Here is an 18,758-nt window from a genome sequence, read left to right as displayed (position 1 = left end):
CTGAGATGCTCCTACCCACGTGAAAGGCCTTTGCTTTGTAACACTGCAAACCAGCCACTGAAAGTGCAAGTTCAGTCATTGTCCTATCATATGTGGCCCTTAGGGACTGCGTTTTGTAAGGCTGCTTAGTGTGGAATTTCCACTGGGGGGGGGGGTAGGGTCGCTGGTCAGGGACACACACAGCAGAGGATCTCTAAGCCAAGCCTCAAAGGTGCCTCAGTGGAACAATGTCAGAGAGAATCACAGCATCGTGAACTCTCCTCCCGTCATGTCATTTATTCCCAGATAGAAAAAGCACTGGATAACTCAAGAAGGCAGGAGTACACTCTAATGGGGCCTACCACGTTCCACCTCCTGTTCTGTGAAGGTTCTTCAGAACTGATCAAAACCTGCTAGAAGGGCTGGGAGGGAGTCACCTGACCACCTTGCGGATGTGGAAACTGAGGCACAGATGAAAGGAAGGAATGGCCAACTGAGGCAGCACCCAGATGCACCCAGGCCTCTGGCCCCGGCTCCACAGCCCAGGCTTACGTGGGATCTTCCTTGAGACAGGGCCCCGGGGTTTGAACTCTGACTGTTCAGACTCATCCCATCCCAACCCGATGCCACGGCTGTACGTAGGCCATTCCGTTCTACTTCTTCATTTTTCTGCCGTTTCTAAAAAGATCAATCAAACAAGTATGCGTCAAGCAGACAGCAAGGAATCCTTTTCCATTTGATCAGTGATCTGAACCAGAAACTCCAGAGGCTGGAATTTGATGAAAAGTAGTTAACGAAACTACAGAGAGCTCTCGTTCCTGGCCACTGCACACCCACGACTCTGCTCTGTTCTCAGGCCACAGCTAGGACCCTGAAACGACCAGGCGGGAAGGCCGGCATTGCAGCTGTGACAGAAACATCTCTGCAGCTCTCATCCTGAAAGTGCCCGAGGTTGCACCATGGGCCACGGCAGACAGGCAGTGAGGGCAGAGGGAACACTGGCCCCAGAGAAGTAGAGATGTAAAAACATAAGAGACTTCAGAGACCAGAAAATCAGACAAACCGCGGGTCACCTAACATGATCCCAGGGGGTAAGCCCAATCCCGAGAGGCCAGATGTTTAACTAAAATGGACAGAAAGCTGTGAGCGAATGCGCTGCTGAGGAGGAGCTCCCAGCTGCCCTTGGCAAAGCACAGTGTGACAAGACTTAGGCACCTGGCATCAATGTCAAATGACACAGACCCACATGAATGCCAGACAGCACTTAGAGGCCACAACTCAGCTCTCTGTACTCTTTAAAATCCAAGTGGGGAACTCATTTTTAACAATTGTTCCTGAGTTATAATTTTTAAAGATGTGTGTCTGCCTTTTCCAAATATGCTTAACAGCAACTATTTAGCCTTTGAACACCAATCCATCAGATATCCAGAAGACTACAAAGGTCTCACACACACACACACACACACACACACACACACACACACTCACACACACATACTCATACAGTGTAATATAAAGTTTGATGTGATTAAAATTAAAAATAGCATCCACTGCAGATGTCCTAGTACACATAGCTAGGTCAGAACTTACTGTGGGAAATGAAAACACAATGCCACCAGTAAATGCCAGTCCAGGCTTTGATTTCCTATATGGAAAGATTTTAAAAGTGGGCATTTTTCTCACTGTAGAGAGACCCTCACGAGTGACCCCCAAAGCAGAAGAGGGAAAGACAGTGCCTATCTGATGGGCTGGTAGCCAATGTCTTTTCTTCCGTCACCCTCTCTCTCTGAACAGTCACAAAATCCCCTATGACAGAATGTTGCCACCAACAGAAATTTCTTCCCAGTTCTTCTCCAGAAGGTGTCATGACCAAGCTCTTAAAAGAAGTAATAAGTACCCATGTTGTCCTCTGCATCCGACGTCCCATCTTTTTTCCTTTATTTTTCCTTTTTCTTTTTCTTTTTTTTTTTTTCTTCTTTTTCTTTTTTGGCAAATTAAAAAGGTGTATGGCTTTTTCTTGCCAATTCTTGTGAGGTTTAGCTTGGTATCCTGCGGTAAAAGTACATATAGCCCAGGTCTTTGGGGGGCCTTTCTGAGGCACAAACTTTGTGGTCATTGTAGATCACCCATCTGAAAACAAAGACAGAAATCTATGTTGATTTGTGTCAGCAATTGCCCCATGGCAGGAAGAAGTCTCCAATAACTCAGATGCTTCAATGCAACCATGGCCAAAGCATCGCATAAAGGGAGCAGAATTTCCGTAAAGAACCCCACCCCCAAGACAGTGTTTCTGACCCCAGGCTGGCCTCAAACTCCATAAGTAGCAGAGGATGCCCTTGAACTGTGTACCACTAGCTGACTAGTTAACTAGCTAACCTGAGCACTGGTGTTTGTGTTTGTTAAACAATTGAACATACAACATGTCAGGCACATGTGCATGCCTGTAACTCTAGTGCTCAGGAGGACCTCAAGCTAAAGAGACTCTGGTTTAAAAAACAAAGGTGGGGGAGTACACCTCTTCAATCCACTATGAGAGGCCATCATTGTGGCACTCACCTTTAATCCTACTCAGCACTACAGAGGAAAAGGCAGTGGATATGAGTTAATGACCAGCCTGCTCTACACAGTGAATTCCAGGCCAGCCAAGGTCTACATAATGAGTCCCTGTCACAAAACAAAACAAAACAAAACAAAGCAATGAGAGAACCAGAGATAACATAAAAAAAAAATTCTAGTACATGTTGTGGATTGATGTTTGTATTTTCTGTTCCCTCAAGAGGCGTGCTCCGATGAGGAGTAGAGCACATACTCTAGTAGGTCAGGTGAAATCTTAATTGGTCAGGTAAGGCTAGAGCCTGTGATTGGGCAATGGAAGGGAAAGGCAGCGTTGAAAGTTTTAGAGAAGGGAGGGAAGGAAGCGAAGAGAAAAGGAGAGACAGAAGGTGGATAGAGCAGAAGATGGAGGAAGAAAAAGATGGAGCAGAACCACATGGCCTGGAGGAGCCACAAGTAGCTAGGGATTTCATAGCTGGGCAATAGAGTAGTGAAATGGTCTATGTGCCCAATCTAAGTGTGCACCTTGTAATTATATTACTGAGTTATGTGTTCTTTGCAAGGGCATTTTGGTGTTGGAGATTTACCGTTATAAATCTGGCCGGTATATTGTAAGTCTCTAGTGTTTTCGTTTCACAGGGCTAAGGGGAGTTGACTGTGCAGTAGCTGAGGTTCTGCAGACGGGGTGGGGGGTGGGTGCGGGTGCATGGCCCGGGAAGTGCAGCTCCAGGCATTTAAGGAGAAACTGGTTTGGTCAGCTTAGCAAACAGAGACATAGAGAGCTAGCTTGGGATTGGGTTTTTGACTAGAGTGGCTTGGCACCCAGCTAACAGCATGGGCTGGGCATGACCACCGGCCATCGCAATAGACAGATTTAGCATGGGTTCTTTTTGAAACTACACACTGCAAGCACAGTTAGTAGAATGGCTGAGCCCAGGAAAAGCTCAACACAGCATCTGTCCGCGACCTTCTAAAAAAGACTCACCGTCCCTCCTTCTTGATATGGCAAACATAGTGGCCACTCATTGTAGATGTCCCCATGTGACTGATGAATGCAAACAACTCGTACACTAGGGAAAAGAGAACAATTCCGTTACTGGGCAGCAGTCAGGGACCCAGTATGCCTCTAAACAGAGCCTGGGGCCAACAGGAAACAGGCTCCACAGAGTCACAGTCCAAGTCTATTAACCTTGCTGTGTTGAGCACACACATTTGAGCACACACACATACACACACACAGCATTGCACGTGAATGCATTCACATACACACACACACGCACACACACACACACACACACACAATGATATGGCATTCTACCAGCAAGCGAAGTACAGCAAGCACTGCTGATGTTAAGCTTACATGTAGAAGCAGAATTACAATCCCCACCCCGGAGTCTGCATCAGGCCTGCAGATCTGAAAGACGCGTGAGGGCGGAAAGTTGTTTTACTTTTCTGAGCTTGTTTCTATCACTGAGCTCGAAGAAAAACAGAAAAGGAAGGAAAGGAAAGGAGGGGAGGGAGAGGGGGCTGGGAAGAGGAGAGAGAAGGAGGGTAGGAGGGGGGGAGCAGGAGAGGGAATGATAAGAGAAGGAAACTGGAAGGAAGGAAATCACCCACTCTGCAGAGCTTTGTGAAATTTGGGGTCAAGTGTCATGTCTGGTCAGGAGATCTGATAATTACTGTTTTAGAAAGGGCCAATGTTTTACACAACATGCCTGACTTACTCATGCTAAATTCTATGAGGAACGTAGGATATCACTGGTCTGCTTTTCTGAAGAGCTTGAGTGACCCCCCCTCAGAGAGCAGAGCTATATTTATTCTCTTCTTAGTAACTCTTGTCACCAAGCTCAGTACTGCCTGAGTTCTTGTTGAGTTAGTTCGTGTTGCTTCTACTCATCCTAGACTCACACAAAGACAAAGTGAACTCCATTAACACGTACCTACCCCCTCAGCCAAACTGTGACAGACTACAGTGTGATGACTGGAGAGGTGGGGCAAGCATTTACAGACTTTCACAGGCTTACATAGCCATTCCCCAGCTCTCAACTTTCCATGGTCTTTTTCCATAAAGAAGGTCCCCAGCCTTTTGTTGCTCTATAGGTATTCATGAGAGGACACAGTATTCCCAAAGCTTAACCACCCCAGCAACTCTACCCTAAAACAGTATCATCAGCAATTCAACAGAGCATTGAAGGAGCAGTTCCCACTCCAAGCCAGGACTGCCTCACTGTCACGTTGTTCATATACCCACATATCCAAAATGACTAACCAAATGGAGCTAGACAAATCCAAATGTTATCAACAGAGCCCCATCATTAACCCCAGTCTTATATTTCTAATGTTGTGATAAAATACCATGACCAAAGTAACTTGGGGTTAAAAAGGTTTATTTTAGCTTATAATTCTCAGGCCAAAGGCCACCGTCAAAATACGTCAGGGCAGTAACTCAAGGCAGGAACCTGGAGGCAGGAACTGAAGCAGAGGCCATGGGAGCATGCTGCTCAGTGGCTTGCTCCTTAAAGCTTGCTTAGACTGGTTTCTTAGACTGAGACCATATGTCCAAGGGTAGCACTGCCCACAGTGGGCTGAGCCCTCCCACATCAATCAAGAAACCACAGACTTGCCTACAAGGTCAAACCCATAGAAGAATTTTCTCTATTAAGATTCTTTCTTCACAAATGACCCTAGCTTATGTCAGGTTGACATAAAACCAGTTCACAAGGCACTTTCTCCTCTTCAGTTAAGAACTAATAGATGTGTATACTCAGAATCATAAAGATTTGAATTTAGCATGAATCCCAGGCCCATAATTTAAGTTAACCATGTTTATCAATATGAGCAACTTCCCCATGCATTATTCAAAACTTCCTACTAGGGACTGTCAGCAAAAGAGAGGATCTCTTTCAATACATTTGCAGAAGCTAAGTAGGCAAAAGAAGCCAATTTTTATCTGTTTCCAAAAAGACTGGAATGAAATGACTAGAGCCAATGGGAAAGCAACCCATGGTTCTTCTCCAAGTCCGCTGAGATCCTGCCCCAAAACAAGAGCCTCATCATGCACATCCTTTCCTAGAAAAATAGAAAACACAGCCTGAGACAAAAATAAATTGCTCAGAAATGTTGACTTTCAACAGAGACACATTCCAAGTACCTGGAACAGTTTGATGTGCCTGAACAACTGCTACATTCTCCATCTGAAAAGGAGCATCCGTCTAACAGCAGACTCAAGCTACCTGTGAAACAAGCACTCTTCGTCCACACAAAACGTGCTCTGCATGGACTTTACGAAAACTAGCTCAGTCTTTCAAAGGGGGGAGGGTTGTTTTTGTTTGTTTGCTTGCTTGCTTGCTTGCTTGCTTGCCACCTGGTACCACCCCCCCCATCCATCCAACATAATACCTACTGTGCTCTATACTATTGTTCTTCGAGAAAGCAACTGTCAGATAAATTCTGTAAAACTAACTTTTATTCTCCTGATAAACTGTTGTCTTCGAGGCATACTGCTTCAGTCTGCTAACTTTGGCCTGGTCCTAGAAGCTTCTAGCCTCTGTACAATCTTATCTAGGCCTAGAATGTTTTCAGTCTCTGAGACTTACTGCCAAATAAGCTCATCTTTTCCTAGCTCTTTCTGATCTCTGGCTAGCTGATTCAACTTAGCTGTTGTGGCTCAAATTCCTCTCCAAGCTAACTGATTCAATCTGGCTTCTCTCCCTCAGCCACTACTGAATTGCTCTGCTTGACCTCATACTAACTTTGGCAATATATTCTAATCTTCTGATTCCTTCTCATTCTCTGGCTCATTCTATCTTCACCTGTGTCTAGCTTGTTCTCTCTCTGCAACCTGTCTCAGTACCACTGTCCTGGTAAAAGTTCTTCCTTCCTCTTTTCCTCTGCACTGTTCTCTTATGGAGCTTCCCTTTCCTCTCTTCTCGTGAGGGTGAGGCATGTCCTATTTTGTCAGATCTTTCTCTGATTCATCACTTTGTCTGTCGCTCAATTAGACATCACTTTCAAACATGAGTTCTTCCTCCTACAAACCAACTTTACCTTCATTGTTTGGGATTAAAAGTAAATGCTAAGGGTGTGTCTGTGCTGAGCCACACCAAAACTAGGAAAAAGTTTTTTTCAGTAAATAACACAATCTCAGGGTTCACAGTGTAAACCCTGCAACAAAATTCCATCAAAGTTTGAAGGTCAAAGAGGTTGATGGCATTTGAGTGTCATGTGAAGTAAAGGTCACCCAGAGATCACCCACAAGTTTGAGATTCCATGAGTCAAAGTCCACCCTGTAGCCTGCTTTTGTTCTGGTGGGAGGGGAAAAGAAATGAGGGAAGAATGATACAGCTGTGAACATGACTTTCAAAACCTGAAAGCACGTGGTTAGGGTTGTACTCTAATAATTCAAAATTACCCAAAGCAATGACATTAGAGTAAGTCCTCTGCCTCCAGTCCGAAGGGTCAACTAGGTTCATCTTACCACTTACTGCAGAAGTCCCAAACATAGGAAGCAATTGCCAAGTTGCACCTTTTGGCTAATAGAGATAAAAACCAGTTTCGGTTCCATGGGACCCATATGTTCAAGGATGCAGTTTGAACATATCCACCTTTGATCTGACCCAGACAAGCGCACCCTAATATTTTTTTGTTAACTTGTCCCTAAATAAACCAGCAACCTGGAATAGAGCTGTGACTCAGTAATAGAGCTCTGCCTGGTGTGTACAAGGTCCTGGGTTCTATTCTGAGCACTACAAAGTAGTCAGTTAACAGGAAATAAAAGTGAATATCCTACTTATTCAGAGATGTTTATGCAGTGGTGGTGTCTGACTTGTTCTCCGTCAATCAGTTAATCTGTGAGGTACATTCACTTCATATTCTTAAATAAAGTCATAACTTTGCCTTCTTGAAAATCACACTTTAACTGCATGTCATTACACCAATCAACTCCAGCATCAGAGCACCTGACATGAACCCACTGTCATAAGCAATTACTATATACAGCCAGCACCAGTGTCTCCTGAGGGCATGACCTCAGTCTGCACGGAAAAGAAGGAAAAGCTGGTAGACCATTTAGAGGCTGTAAAGCCCAGTGGTTCACTCCCATTACCTATACTACAACACCTGGCATTTGTATCCTAATACTAACAGCTCACATTACATCATTGTAATTACAACTGGCTGCCTCAATCCAGTTCACAGCATCCAGACCCTTAGAGACAGAGAGTACTGACACTATGGTAATCCTGAACAGGTCACCAGAGCCTTGACTCATAGCCTGTTACCCACTTGAAGAGCCGCACGTGCTCTTCTGTACCTGCTCATTCTCCCAACAGTCTTACTCATGGAACCCAGAAGCATAAAAGCCAGGCGCCTCTGCCATAATGTCTCCAAGAATGAGCCACCTAGAAAGTGAGATTGATTGGGATTTCCCTAAAGGACCAAAGGCAAAACTAACCTCAGCATCTTAGTCTGTTACAAGAGAGCTAGGTTTTCCACACTCCCCCATATGTTCTCCTGACAGCTCCAGTGGCCTGTGCTTGTCCCAAGGCAGGCCAGGCTGCCTCACAATCATGTATCTGTGTAGGGTTGTTAACAGTGTTGAAAGAAATGAAGCCATTGCTGCGGTTGCTCATTCGTCAAGGCAGGACTACAGACAAGTCCCTGGAGTTAGTTCTCTGTCAGAGGGCGCTGTCTTCCTTTCGCACAGAGTTTAGCCTATATGCTCCAAATTACTTTCTTTGGTTTTGTTTCTCTTGTTTTGGGCCTTAAAATTTCAAGATTCGACTGTCTCTAACCCTGCACAAGTGTCAGTGAGTCAGAAAGCCACAGACTCTACCCATAGTGCTGAAACACCCTCTTCTGAATAGAGCCATGGCATTTGCTTATGTAGGCACCGACCAAGGACTCCTGCCTGTTTGTCTATCTATGAACCTGGAGCTTCGTGTGCTAAGCAAGCTCTCTAACACAGAGCTGTATCCCCATCCCCATCCTTATGATGTTTCAAATTATGAAGATCATGCCTTTTTAAATGTAACGTCCTCAGGTATTTACACTTGGGTGTAAATTAAGTGGCTCCAGATAATGGCTTGTAGGGGGAGGATAACTATCCCGGAAGGTGGGAGCTCTGAAGTCCGGGTGCCCAAGGACTGAGTGGATGAAATGGGTGTCTGCTTCCTGGTTGAAACCTCTCAGCAGCTGCTGAAACTGGCTGGACCACAGCAGCCACGCTGGAGGGGTGCAGGCTTGAGGCAATCACGAGTAATCATATGGTAATTACACTGGCAATCAGCGGGTTCTTTAAAAAAGTTAAACACTCATTAAGCACGACATAGAATGGGGATGATTTCGTTACAGCTACATTACCCTGATATTGCTTTTAGGGAGTGGTTATCAAGTAAAGTAGCTCAGGGAAGCCGGAATAAAGGCTTGATTCCCCCGTTTAGAAAATGTTCAAAACTCAACCGAAAAGGAGGCGCTAGGTCTAAACTGCGAGAGACCCAGCAATAAGGAAGCATGATGAAAAGTGGGCGTTTCACCTCCATCCCAGTCAGAAGACATGAAACTCGATGGTGGGTGTGAAACACGGAGAAAGGGGGAAGTGTGTGGTGGCCTTTGGGTCTGATCCTCCTAGTGACAGAAAAGGAAGAAGCAAGCGGCTGGCATGCAAGGCTGTGACAAGAGCTGCCTCCAGAAGGCTGACAGCGACAGAGCCCTTCCCAAGCAGTGACACTGCCTGCTCAGTCAGGAAGACAGAAGCACCTGTCAGTTCCTTAGCCACGATCCAGAACGCTTGGGACGTGAAGTGGCCAAGAGTCAGATGAATTGATAAAATGTTCTTTGAGAGGTAGGAAGTGCGATGATAAGGAAAAGACTTGGTATATTAACTAAAAACAGAATTAAATAGTAAAGAAATTTGAGTATTATCGTATTTATCAAATCTAAAACTGTAAAGAACAAGAAACAAAACCATAACCAACAGAAAAAGTATAACCTTATGACATTAAATATTTAAGTTTTCATACACTTGCTCTACTTTAGTATTTGTTAAAGCATGTTAGATACTCGAATTTAAAGCTTAAATAAGTAACGAAAAAGAATCCAGCACCCTATTAAAAAACAATGAATAAGAAAACAAGTGAAAGGATGTCTTACATCGAATGGCACTTGCTACCTTTATGTCAAATATCTCAACCAATTCACCAGCTAAAATGGGTAGAAATAATTTGGGAATTTAAAAACAGTGTTCTTGAATGGAACACACATCTCCCCAGGTTAACCTGTGTGTTCAATGTAACTATAATGGCAACCTACAAAACAGTCTACCAGATAGGAAGATCAACCCCAAGTCCCACTAAGAGAGGGGTGACCAATGAGTACATAATGATGTTTCTAGAGGTCATGTGACAGGGAGCTACAAAAGCCTGCAATGTTTGCACCTCTCCCTTGAAAACTTCCAAGAAGTTTCGTCTAAAATTGAAATAAGTGGCGGTCCAGCACAGCTCATTACATCAGTTACATTCTTCTCCTTTTCTGTTTCCATGTGTACAATGTTGCAGTGTGGGTGCGTGTGGAGGCCCACGGTCAACATCAGGATTGGTTCTCGATTGCTTTTCCACCTTAGTCACTGAGGGTCTCTCAAACTCAGAACTCACCTAGACAGTGGGTCTTGCTAGCGGGCTTGCAAGATCCCTTCTAAGGCTGTAATATTAAGAGCCTTTTCAGGTGTTCTGCAAGGGCAAAATTCAACATCTGGCAAGATCTGGATATCCTCACAGGGCCCTAAGGTATAGCAAGCCTGAGGAATTATGTGCCTTTTGGTGGGGAGAGGGGGTCATTACTGACCAACTGACAGCTGGAAATCTCCATGCCCCTCAGCAGAAAGGAAACCCGGAGGATCAGAGTATTGGGAGAATCTTTTTAAAAGATGTTTCTGTCCTTCCTCACCTGCTAAGGCATTCTCTGATTGGTTTAATCTGATAGTCGATAGCTGTGCAGGAAGTGAAAGGAGGGACTTCTTGGTAGAGAGAAAGAGACCATGGGAAAAAGATAAGAAGAGGGGATTCAGCAAGCAGATATGGTAGTAGACAGACATGAACATGAGCGGAGAGGTAGATATGGCCATGGGGCAATATAAGCAGAATTAGTTGGGTTAGAGGAGCTGGGAGGTAGTCCAAAGTTAAAGGCCTAAGCTTTGAAATATACAAGAGTCTCTGGGTCCTTATTTAGATAGCTGGCGGGTCCATAGTAATCAGCAACATCAGAGCCCCAGCTCTCTGTAGCCCAATGCCATGGCAGCTTTACCACCCTTCTACCCAAGGGCTCAGCATCTCCAAAGATCATCACGGACATCTGGCAGCCCTCCTACCCCGCTGGCACCCTCAACTCCAGGGTTTGATCCAAGGGTCTTAAAAGATCCTTGAACACCAGTGAGTAAATATCCATTTTATAGAGGAAGAGAAAGGCAGGAGATGAGATGAGGGAGAAGAGGAGGAAAGGGAGGAGAAGAGAACAAGTGGCCAAGTTCTGAGCACAAGATGATGGAGCGGGGACTTCATAAATAGGGAGTCACCTGTCAAAGGCCTGGTGCAGGCAGGAAGAGAGGATGGTGGCTGAGTGTGGTGCAGTGGTACAGGCTGCAGGAAGTAGCAGATATGGCAGGCTGGGTTGTGACTGCAGAGCACCTTGTATGGCAGGATAAAGAGCTAAATGTCATCTGATAAGAGATGACAGTCCAAGAGGAAGATATCATGATGGTAAGACGATGCATACGATGATGGATCTGAACTTGTCCCTACCGCAGAAGGCCCTGATGACCTTACAAACAGTCCATACTGTTCCCACCGCATTTTCTCACCTGTGAAATGGGCTATGGTAAGAATTCAAGGAATGCTTACATACAAAGTGCTTACGGTAGCGCCTGGCATCCAGCCGCTGCATAACAGGTGGCTACTGAGAGACAGAACCAGCCTGCCTGTGGTGCCACTGGTCACCATCTTGAAACAGCCCTTCAGAAAACTCCCAGCCGTCAGCCTGGAAATGGGAGTGTCCTGTATCTAAGATTGCTTTCCTATATTCACAGCATTCATCTGTGAATAGCAATGCTTCTTTTGGCCAAAGCTGCTATGCTCCGTGAAGAAATGTACACCTCACTGGAAGAGACACAGTTGTACTGGACATGTAGCTCTGTTGAGAGAGTGCTTGCTTAGGTTGGCAACACCTTGGTTCAATACCTAGCATACACAGAAAGGAAAAAGTCTAAACTGGTACCTTACACACATACACACACACACACACACACACACACACACACACACATGGCATGACTCTACATTATCTAGATTTTCATCAAACCATGGCAGTCAAAGTGGCAGGATACACCATTTATGAGAGGTCAGCTCTGTACTAAAGTTGACATCAAAGGTTTCAATACATGAATGGAGGGGAAGTTGTGGACTGAGAAACTCTCATGACTGCTGAGGTGGGGTTTAGAGCAGGGACTTACTTCCAGACCCATCCTTCACTCTGGGCCCCTCTGGCTTGGCCTCAGACATGATGTTGGCGTTCGCATTGTTCTCCATCTCGATCACAAAGTCACTGTCCTCTTCAAACTCGGGGTGGCTGAAGATCCAGTCCAGTGCTCTTTCCAGGTTATGATTCTGAAGAAAGGAAGTTTCACAATGTACTGAGCATTCAGGCCTCATCATGGTCCGAACATCTGCACCAGATGTCAAGCAGCTAGGCAGGAGGTCTGAATGAAATGATGCTAAGTACCTCTGAGTGAGAAGTGGGACTCTGCCATCCTCCCACCCATACCCTACCACTGCAGTTGCTCTGAAGTTTCTACTTGTCTTAGCTCAGCAGTGCTGCAGGCTGGCGCCAAGCACAGGGGTGTAAGAGGGGGAAGGGCAGCATTCCCATGCAGCCCTTTCTGCAGCCTATCTTTTCTACTGACTGCATCTTCTGCAGATGATTCTGGGGGGATGAAGATGCCAGTATGCACACCGGGTCAGTGCCTCCGCATCTTAAGTACCGGAAGAACGGGTAGCAGATGTCGCCTTAGCAAATGGTTGTTTTAATAGAAGTCCAAATGGTTCAGACCAACCCATCATGAAGTTATTTTCCCCTTCCCCTGTCTTTGACAGCACTAACAAGCTAAAGGATTTGTTTGGATATAGAAACTTCAATGAAGCAAGTAGAGCTCAAGAAAGCACCCGAAGGGGAAAATCTCTGATTGAAATAGTTTGAGAATTTTAAAGGGGAAATTCCCCATGACCTGGCCAAAACTCACTATGACCTCAGCAATGGGTCCTGGCAGGCACCTGGCCAGGACAGGCAAAAGGACCTAGGAGCCGAAAGCCACTCAGAATGAATTCTGATGTGACAAGGGACGGTAGGTTTTAGCATACTTCCCTGACTATTAAACGGATAACTACACCCATATACTACTCCAAATAAATGTAGATGCTCACAACTACCAGAAGAACCTCTTCTCTGTAGACGGACCCAGCAGCAGAGAACTCCAAGACATATTTTGAGAACCCTCGGAACATATTTTTCCAAGGCCTTGATATCAAAAAAGCATGACTTCATCTTAAGAACTTTCTTCTCAAGCCAGAGCCTTGGCATTGGCACCTCTTTGCTCTGAAGCTGTGGAGCTCCAAGCAGACCTGTGAGCCCCACTAAGGAACATCAGCATCTTAATCGCCTTGCCCAGCTCCACATCCCCTTACGCGTAAGTTCACCATGAGTCCCTCAATCACTCAGTTTAGTTTTGTGTATACTACAAGCAAATGAATCTTCATGAGCTATGATGGGACACAGTCAGACAAGGGGTGACGTAGAACGATCAATAGGCCTTGTGAAGTCTCTGTTGCTAAAAACCAAACTGAAAACCGCCTCCAGCGAGGCCAGGAGTCCCAGACCCACAGTCCCCAGTGCTCACCGTTGCTTGTAGAGCCTGCGCTGCCTGACTTCGCTGGAAGCCCATCGAGGTGATAATAGCTACGATTTCCTCAGGAGGTTGGTTGTCCAATCCAGTAGCACCAAAGACAGAGGCCCCAGCCCCTCCATACCCAGGCATGGCCAGTGGTTCAGCAAAGTCTGCAGGAAACAATTGAACTAAAATGTGTCTGGGTTTTGTCTTGAAAACAGACATTTCAGGAGCAATGTGGGAAAATACCAACAAAGCTGTAAATCAAGGCGTCTTGTGTAAGACTAGACATATATGTCAAGTTAACAGAATTGGGAGGTCGGAGCCCAGAGATCAGGTGATTTCCAAGCAGACTTTGCAGCAGGGAAACAGCCTTTTCAACAACGGTGCTAGGATAACTGGCTATCTGCGTACAAAACCATAAAGCTCGGTGCCCCCTACTAACACCACGAGCAAAATCAAACTGAGATGGATCATTATCTTAAATACGGGAATGAAGGATATTAATTTAATAATTAATTTTAATTTCTTAAATCAAAAAACCCACAGGCATCAGTCTTCGTGACATTGGAGTAAGCAATAAATAATTTCTTGTATACAACAGAAAAAAAATATAATTCATAAAAAGTTGTGCCAGACTTCATCAAAATGTAAAAAAAAAAAAAAAACTATTTAGAATACACCATTAAATAAGGGAAGACATGGTAAAGCAGAAAGATATCTTTGAGCTCAATAATAAAAAGGCAAATAACTCATTATATGCCCAGAACCATTAATCACTAGGGAAATGCCTCTTAAACAACAGTGACATACCATAGTACAGCCAGGACCCACTATAACAAAAATCACTAACGATGAGCATTTAGAGACTGGAGCCCCTCATTCAGCATGAGTGAGAGTGTAACATGGTTTAGCACTGGGTAAAACTGCTCGACAGTTTTTAAAAAGTTAGACATAGAACTACATCAATTCTGCTCAAGAGAAACAAAAGTATAAATCCACATACGCAAGAACATGTATGTTTACAGCAGCACTAATAAATGCCAGAATGAAGAAATAACCCAACTGTCTATCAGCCCATGATGAAAGGATAAATAAACTGTGGTATGGCTATACAATGGAATGCTATACAGCCATAAAAAAGGAAGTGCCATTCATGCTACAGCACAAGACCCCTAATTATTTCATGAAAAGTGCTAGAAACCTGACAAAAAGGGCCTCGTGTAATACAATTCCAATTATATGAATTGTGAAAAATAGGCAAATTCATAAGAATTGTAGACTACAGAGTAGAGAGTGAACATGAGGTGTTGGAGACAACAAGAGCATGAGAGTCACCTCCTGTCTGTAGCATTTCTTTTGGGGGTACAAACATATTCTAGAATGAATTAGTGGCCTGTTAAGTGACTAAGACCCCTGTGAATACACACTTCAGATGGGTGGACACGGCAATGACATCTTCAAAAAGTAGATAAAAGAAGACACTAAGGAAAGGGTCTCACTTCTTGGGTCTTCTATTTCCCAATTGAAATACACACCACATCCTTCTAACGTCCTTCTAACGATCTTTTGGTTGGCAAACTGTGTACTCCTTGAAGGGAGAAGTTACTCCAAGAAAGCTGTTGTTTAAAAGAAGCCTAAGACTCTATGACTTAGCCCAGCGTGCAGAAGGTTACCATCATCTTTAGGGTCACAGCACTGGGAACATAAAACACCCAAGCGCTCTGTGCTGCCACCTACCAGGCTCCTCCATGTGCACGATAATCCAGTTGAAGGCCACCTCAGCTCCAGTGTTCCCAGTGAAGTACACAGCCTTCCTGCAGGCTTCCAACGGGAAGCCCATCTCAGCCAGCTGCATCACCGAAGACTCATCAATGTCTGAGGCTGCAGAGCACAGCAGAGCATTCCACTGTGAGACACCCAACTCTGCACTTCTTCAATCCCCTTATCTAGACACTGCCTCACGACAGGTCTATGCTATTCATAAGAAGATAGGGTATTATTACAGCAGAGCATTCCACTGTGAGACATTCAATCCCCTTATCTAGAGACTGCCTCACGACAGGTCTATGCTCTTCATAAGAAGATAGGGTATTACTACCTTAATTTCCAAATGAGGAAACTGAGGTATATAGAGTAGGAAGTGGAATTGTTCCAGGCCACACTGGTCTAAGTGGCAAAGCCAAGGTTACCAGGCAGAGCTTCTGGTTCTCAAACCTACACTCACCCTCTTGAGCCATAAGGGCTGCTAAGCAGCATGTCATTGGGTCTACATTCGTTATTCATTCAACTTATAAACCCTTCCACCCAGGAATGGCTGCAACTATCCAGCACTGTATAGTACTTCTTTGCTGAACTACCACAGAAAAAAATCTGTCACACTGTAGTCTAGAGAGATACTGCTCTTCCAGAGGATCCTGGTTCTGTTCCCAGCATCGTGTGCTGGCTCACAACCCTCTCTACCTCTAACTCCAGGGAATCTGATACCCTCTTCTGACCTCTGTGGGCCTCGGTTATTCACATAGTGCACAGAGATCAACAAGACACTCATATATATGTAAGTCTTTAAAACATGGCACACTGGGAACAGATGGAAGACACGAAAAACATTTTAAAAGATACCTACGGTCTATCAACTGGTTCATCAAGCGGTCTGGAAATGAAGGGACAGGTCAAAAGTGAGAGCGAGCTAACCGTGGCCAATAGTTTTAGAAAAGAGATTCCCCAGACCCTCTCATTCCTGGTTACCCCACACACACCACCTGCAAAACACAGTTCATTACAGTAATGAAGGGAAACAGCAGGCTTTGGGCACTTAGATGCAAATAAAACAGGACGTTCTGACAGCTCGGTGAGCTAAATAATTTTGATCCTTGCATGTATTTGTAAGAGCACTGTCTAACTGCGAATCAAGGGTTCTGGCCTGAGCTTTATTGATAGTGTGGAAAACCACCTTGCCCTTCTCTGATGCTCAGTATCGCCTTACTGTAAGCCCCTTCTGGAACCACCTGCCGACAGGACACCGAATCAGTGATGTCGCAGAGTGTACGTGTCTCAAGTTCACAGTGGCAGCCAGGTTTCATTCCTATGTGTCTAGGATGACCTCGCGGAAAGCAGATTGGTGGCGGAACACAGTGACTGTTCCAGGCTGCCACTGGGACGAGAGAGTGTCCTTCCAACAGGGCAGTGGCTCTCAACCTTCTTGATGCTGTGACCCTCTTGTGGTGACCCCCAACGACAAAACGATTTTCATTGCTACTTCACAACTGCAATTTTGCTACTGTTATGAATTACAGTGTAAATAGCCGATATGCAGGATATATGATATGTGATCCCTGTGAAAGGGTCATTCAACCCCCTCCCCAAGGGGTCGTGACCCACAGGTTGAGAACCACTGCAGTAGGGGATGGTACCTTTTGAGTCATCGGGAATGACTATGGGGGGACTGATGTCAGGAAGCTCCTCTTCCCCTGGCTGCAAGCCCCTGGCCCTGAGATGGCTGATGTCTAGTAGGTCTGGCATATCAATAGAAACATCTGCAAAACAAAAGATCATATTCACCGGACTCTCCAGCGCCCACGGTCAGATCATTTTAAATCTGTTTGTGCTCGCTGCATGCATGTATGTAGGCAGCCTAAGGGACACAGCAGACTTGTCAAGCCACATGAGAGGTTATTGGAGGGCTCAGGAGAAGGGCAGAGAATGGTGGGACAGAGGTGCCACACTGGACAGCAACAGGTCAGGCAAGCCAGAGATCACAGACCGGCAGCCCAGGCTATCTGTGGCCCAGACTCATTCCATTTGGTGTTCTTGAGATATGGACAAGATTTCATGTGAAAATGTAGACTTCTGGATTTCAAATGCCACAAAGCCGCAGCACATTCTCCCGGGTTAACTGTCTGAGCTTCCCCTTAGCTTCTGTTCTGGACAATGGTGGCTGCTGTGACCACTTCACACCGACCCCACTGCTCTGTAGTGCCCCATACATGAACAGCTTGCTTACGGGAAAGCGCGTCTTGTTATGTCGGTAAGCACAGTGGAGCCCTCTGCGAGGGTGGCCCGTGAACCCTTTACCCAGCAGCTCTCCTTTCCTGGATGCTGCTTCCCCTTCCTTGCACATCTGAGCTCGAAACTCCTAATTGATACCTTTTCTCGAACCGTAACAGTGACTGTGATGATGCTAAGTTATAAATCACCAAGCTCAAAAGAACCTGGCTGAATCTTAAGTGTCTTAAGCACCCGTGGCTGCCCTGGGAGAAAAATAAAGCCCTCATGCCTCAGTTGCCACTCCATTTGACTTACTCAAATGCAAGATTTATAAGTCTAATGGCTGCCGCGAGGCAATGCTGCAACCTATGCAAATAGGAATAGAAATGAGTCTAAGTACAGCTGCAGGGCTTTGTCCCTCAGTCCTGGGGACCAACTGGAGACCAACTGCCACCAAATGGCGCCAAATATGTAAACCCTATTTAAGACAACAAGGCAGGCTGGGCATGGTAGCACATGCCTGTAAACACAGAACTTGGGAAGTGGAAGCAGGAAGATCAGAAGTTCAAAGCTACCCTCATCTACACAGGTGAGTTCAAGGCCACCCTGGGCTACATAAGATCCTGTCTCAGAAAAACAAACTAAACAAATAAATGAAACAATAACCCGAGAACAAAAGCTAAGACTGAGAAGTTAAATTTTAAGGACCAGTAAAACTAAACACAAGGCCAGATTCACAAAACAGGCACAACTGTTCCTCAGGAGAAAAATCCAGGCCCTACCTTGAGACTCCTTTAAACTCGGTCAATAAAAATCTGGCTTCCTTTTTTGTTCCTTCAAAAAAAATTCAAAAGGAAAAGCAAGCAAACAAACAAACCAAAAACCCCGTCCACAGCAGTCCGAAGCCTGAATGGGTCAAAATTCGCAAGTATCTCAATCTTCTCAGAGGCCAGCAGAGAACGGAGCGGTAAGCACCCTGCCCTCAGACCCTCTCTGCTCCCTCAACTCGCCCAGCAAGAAAATCAAGGCTCTCCCAGGCACTGGGAACAAACAGCCCAGCATGGAGGGTGAGTAAACTGGCACTCTGTGCCCACCAGCACCAGGCTTCCTAGGAAATCACGCTGGCTGTTCTTCCTTCTGTCTCCAGGTCCCCTTCTACCGTGTTTGGATGACTCTTAAGACTTCCATCGCTTTGTTGCATAAGTACCCTCAACAAATCTGTAAGAGACTGGCAGTTTGAAGTCCTTGCTAGAGAAGCTACACGGAGTGAAATGCAAACCCTTCCACAAGCCTGGAGGTCACTTAAGATGGC

The 18,758-nt window shown here is 45.4% G+C and overlaps 1 protein-coding gene across 1 annotated transcript in view; it reads right to left on the bottom strand.

The window, feature by feature from the left end:
* Positions 1-1,961: 1,961 nt before the first annotated feature.
* Positions 1,962-18,758, bottom strand: part of Usp13 (ubiquitin specific peptidase 13) — a 105,147-nt gene continuing 88,350 nt past the window's right edge. The window contains exons 15-21 of the mRNA XM_021196023.2: positions 16,873-16,995; positions 16,086-16,112; positions 15,200-15,343; positions 13,472-13,629; positions 12,032-12,185; positions 3,518-3,602; positions 1,962-2,109 (exon numbers count right to left, since the gene is read on the bottom strand). Of these exons, the coding sequence (XP_021051682.1) occupies positions 2,016-2,109; positions 3,518-3,602; positions 12,032-12,185; positions 13,472-13,629; positions 15,200-15,343; positions 16,086-16,112; positions 16,873-16,995 (785 nt within the window). The 3' untranslated portion in view covers positions 1,962-2,015. The remainder of the gene's footprint in view (positions 2,110-3,517; positions 3,603-12,031; positions 12,186-13,471; positions 13,630-15,199; positions 15,344-16,085; positions 16,113-16,872; positions 16,996-18,758) is intronic.

This window comes from Mus pahari, chromosome 4, assembly GCF_900095145.1.
Source record: "Mus pahari chromosome 4, PAHARI_EIJ_v1.1, whole genome shotgun sequence".
NCBI lineage: Eukaryota > Metazoa > Chordata > Mammalia > Rodentia > Muridae > Mus > Mus pahari.
Note: the sequence above shows the minus strand (reverse complement) of the source record. Positions and strands in the feature narration are given on the sequence as shown.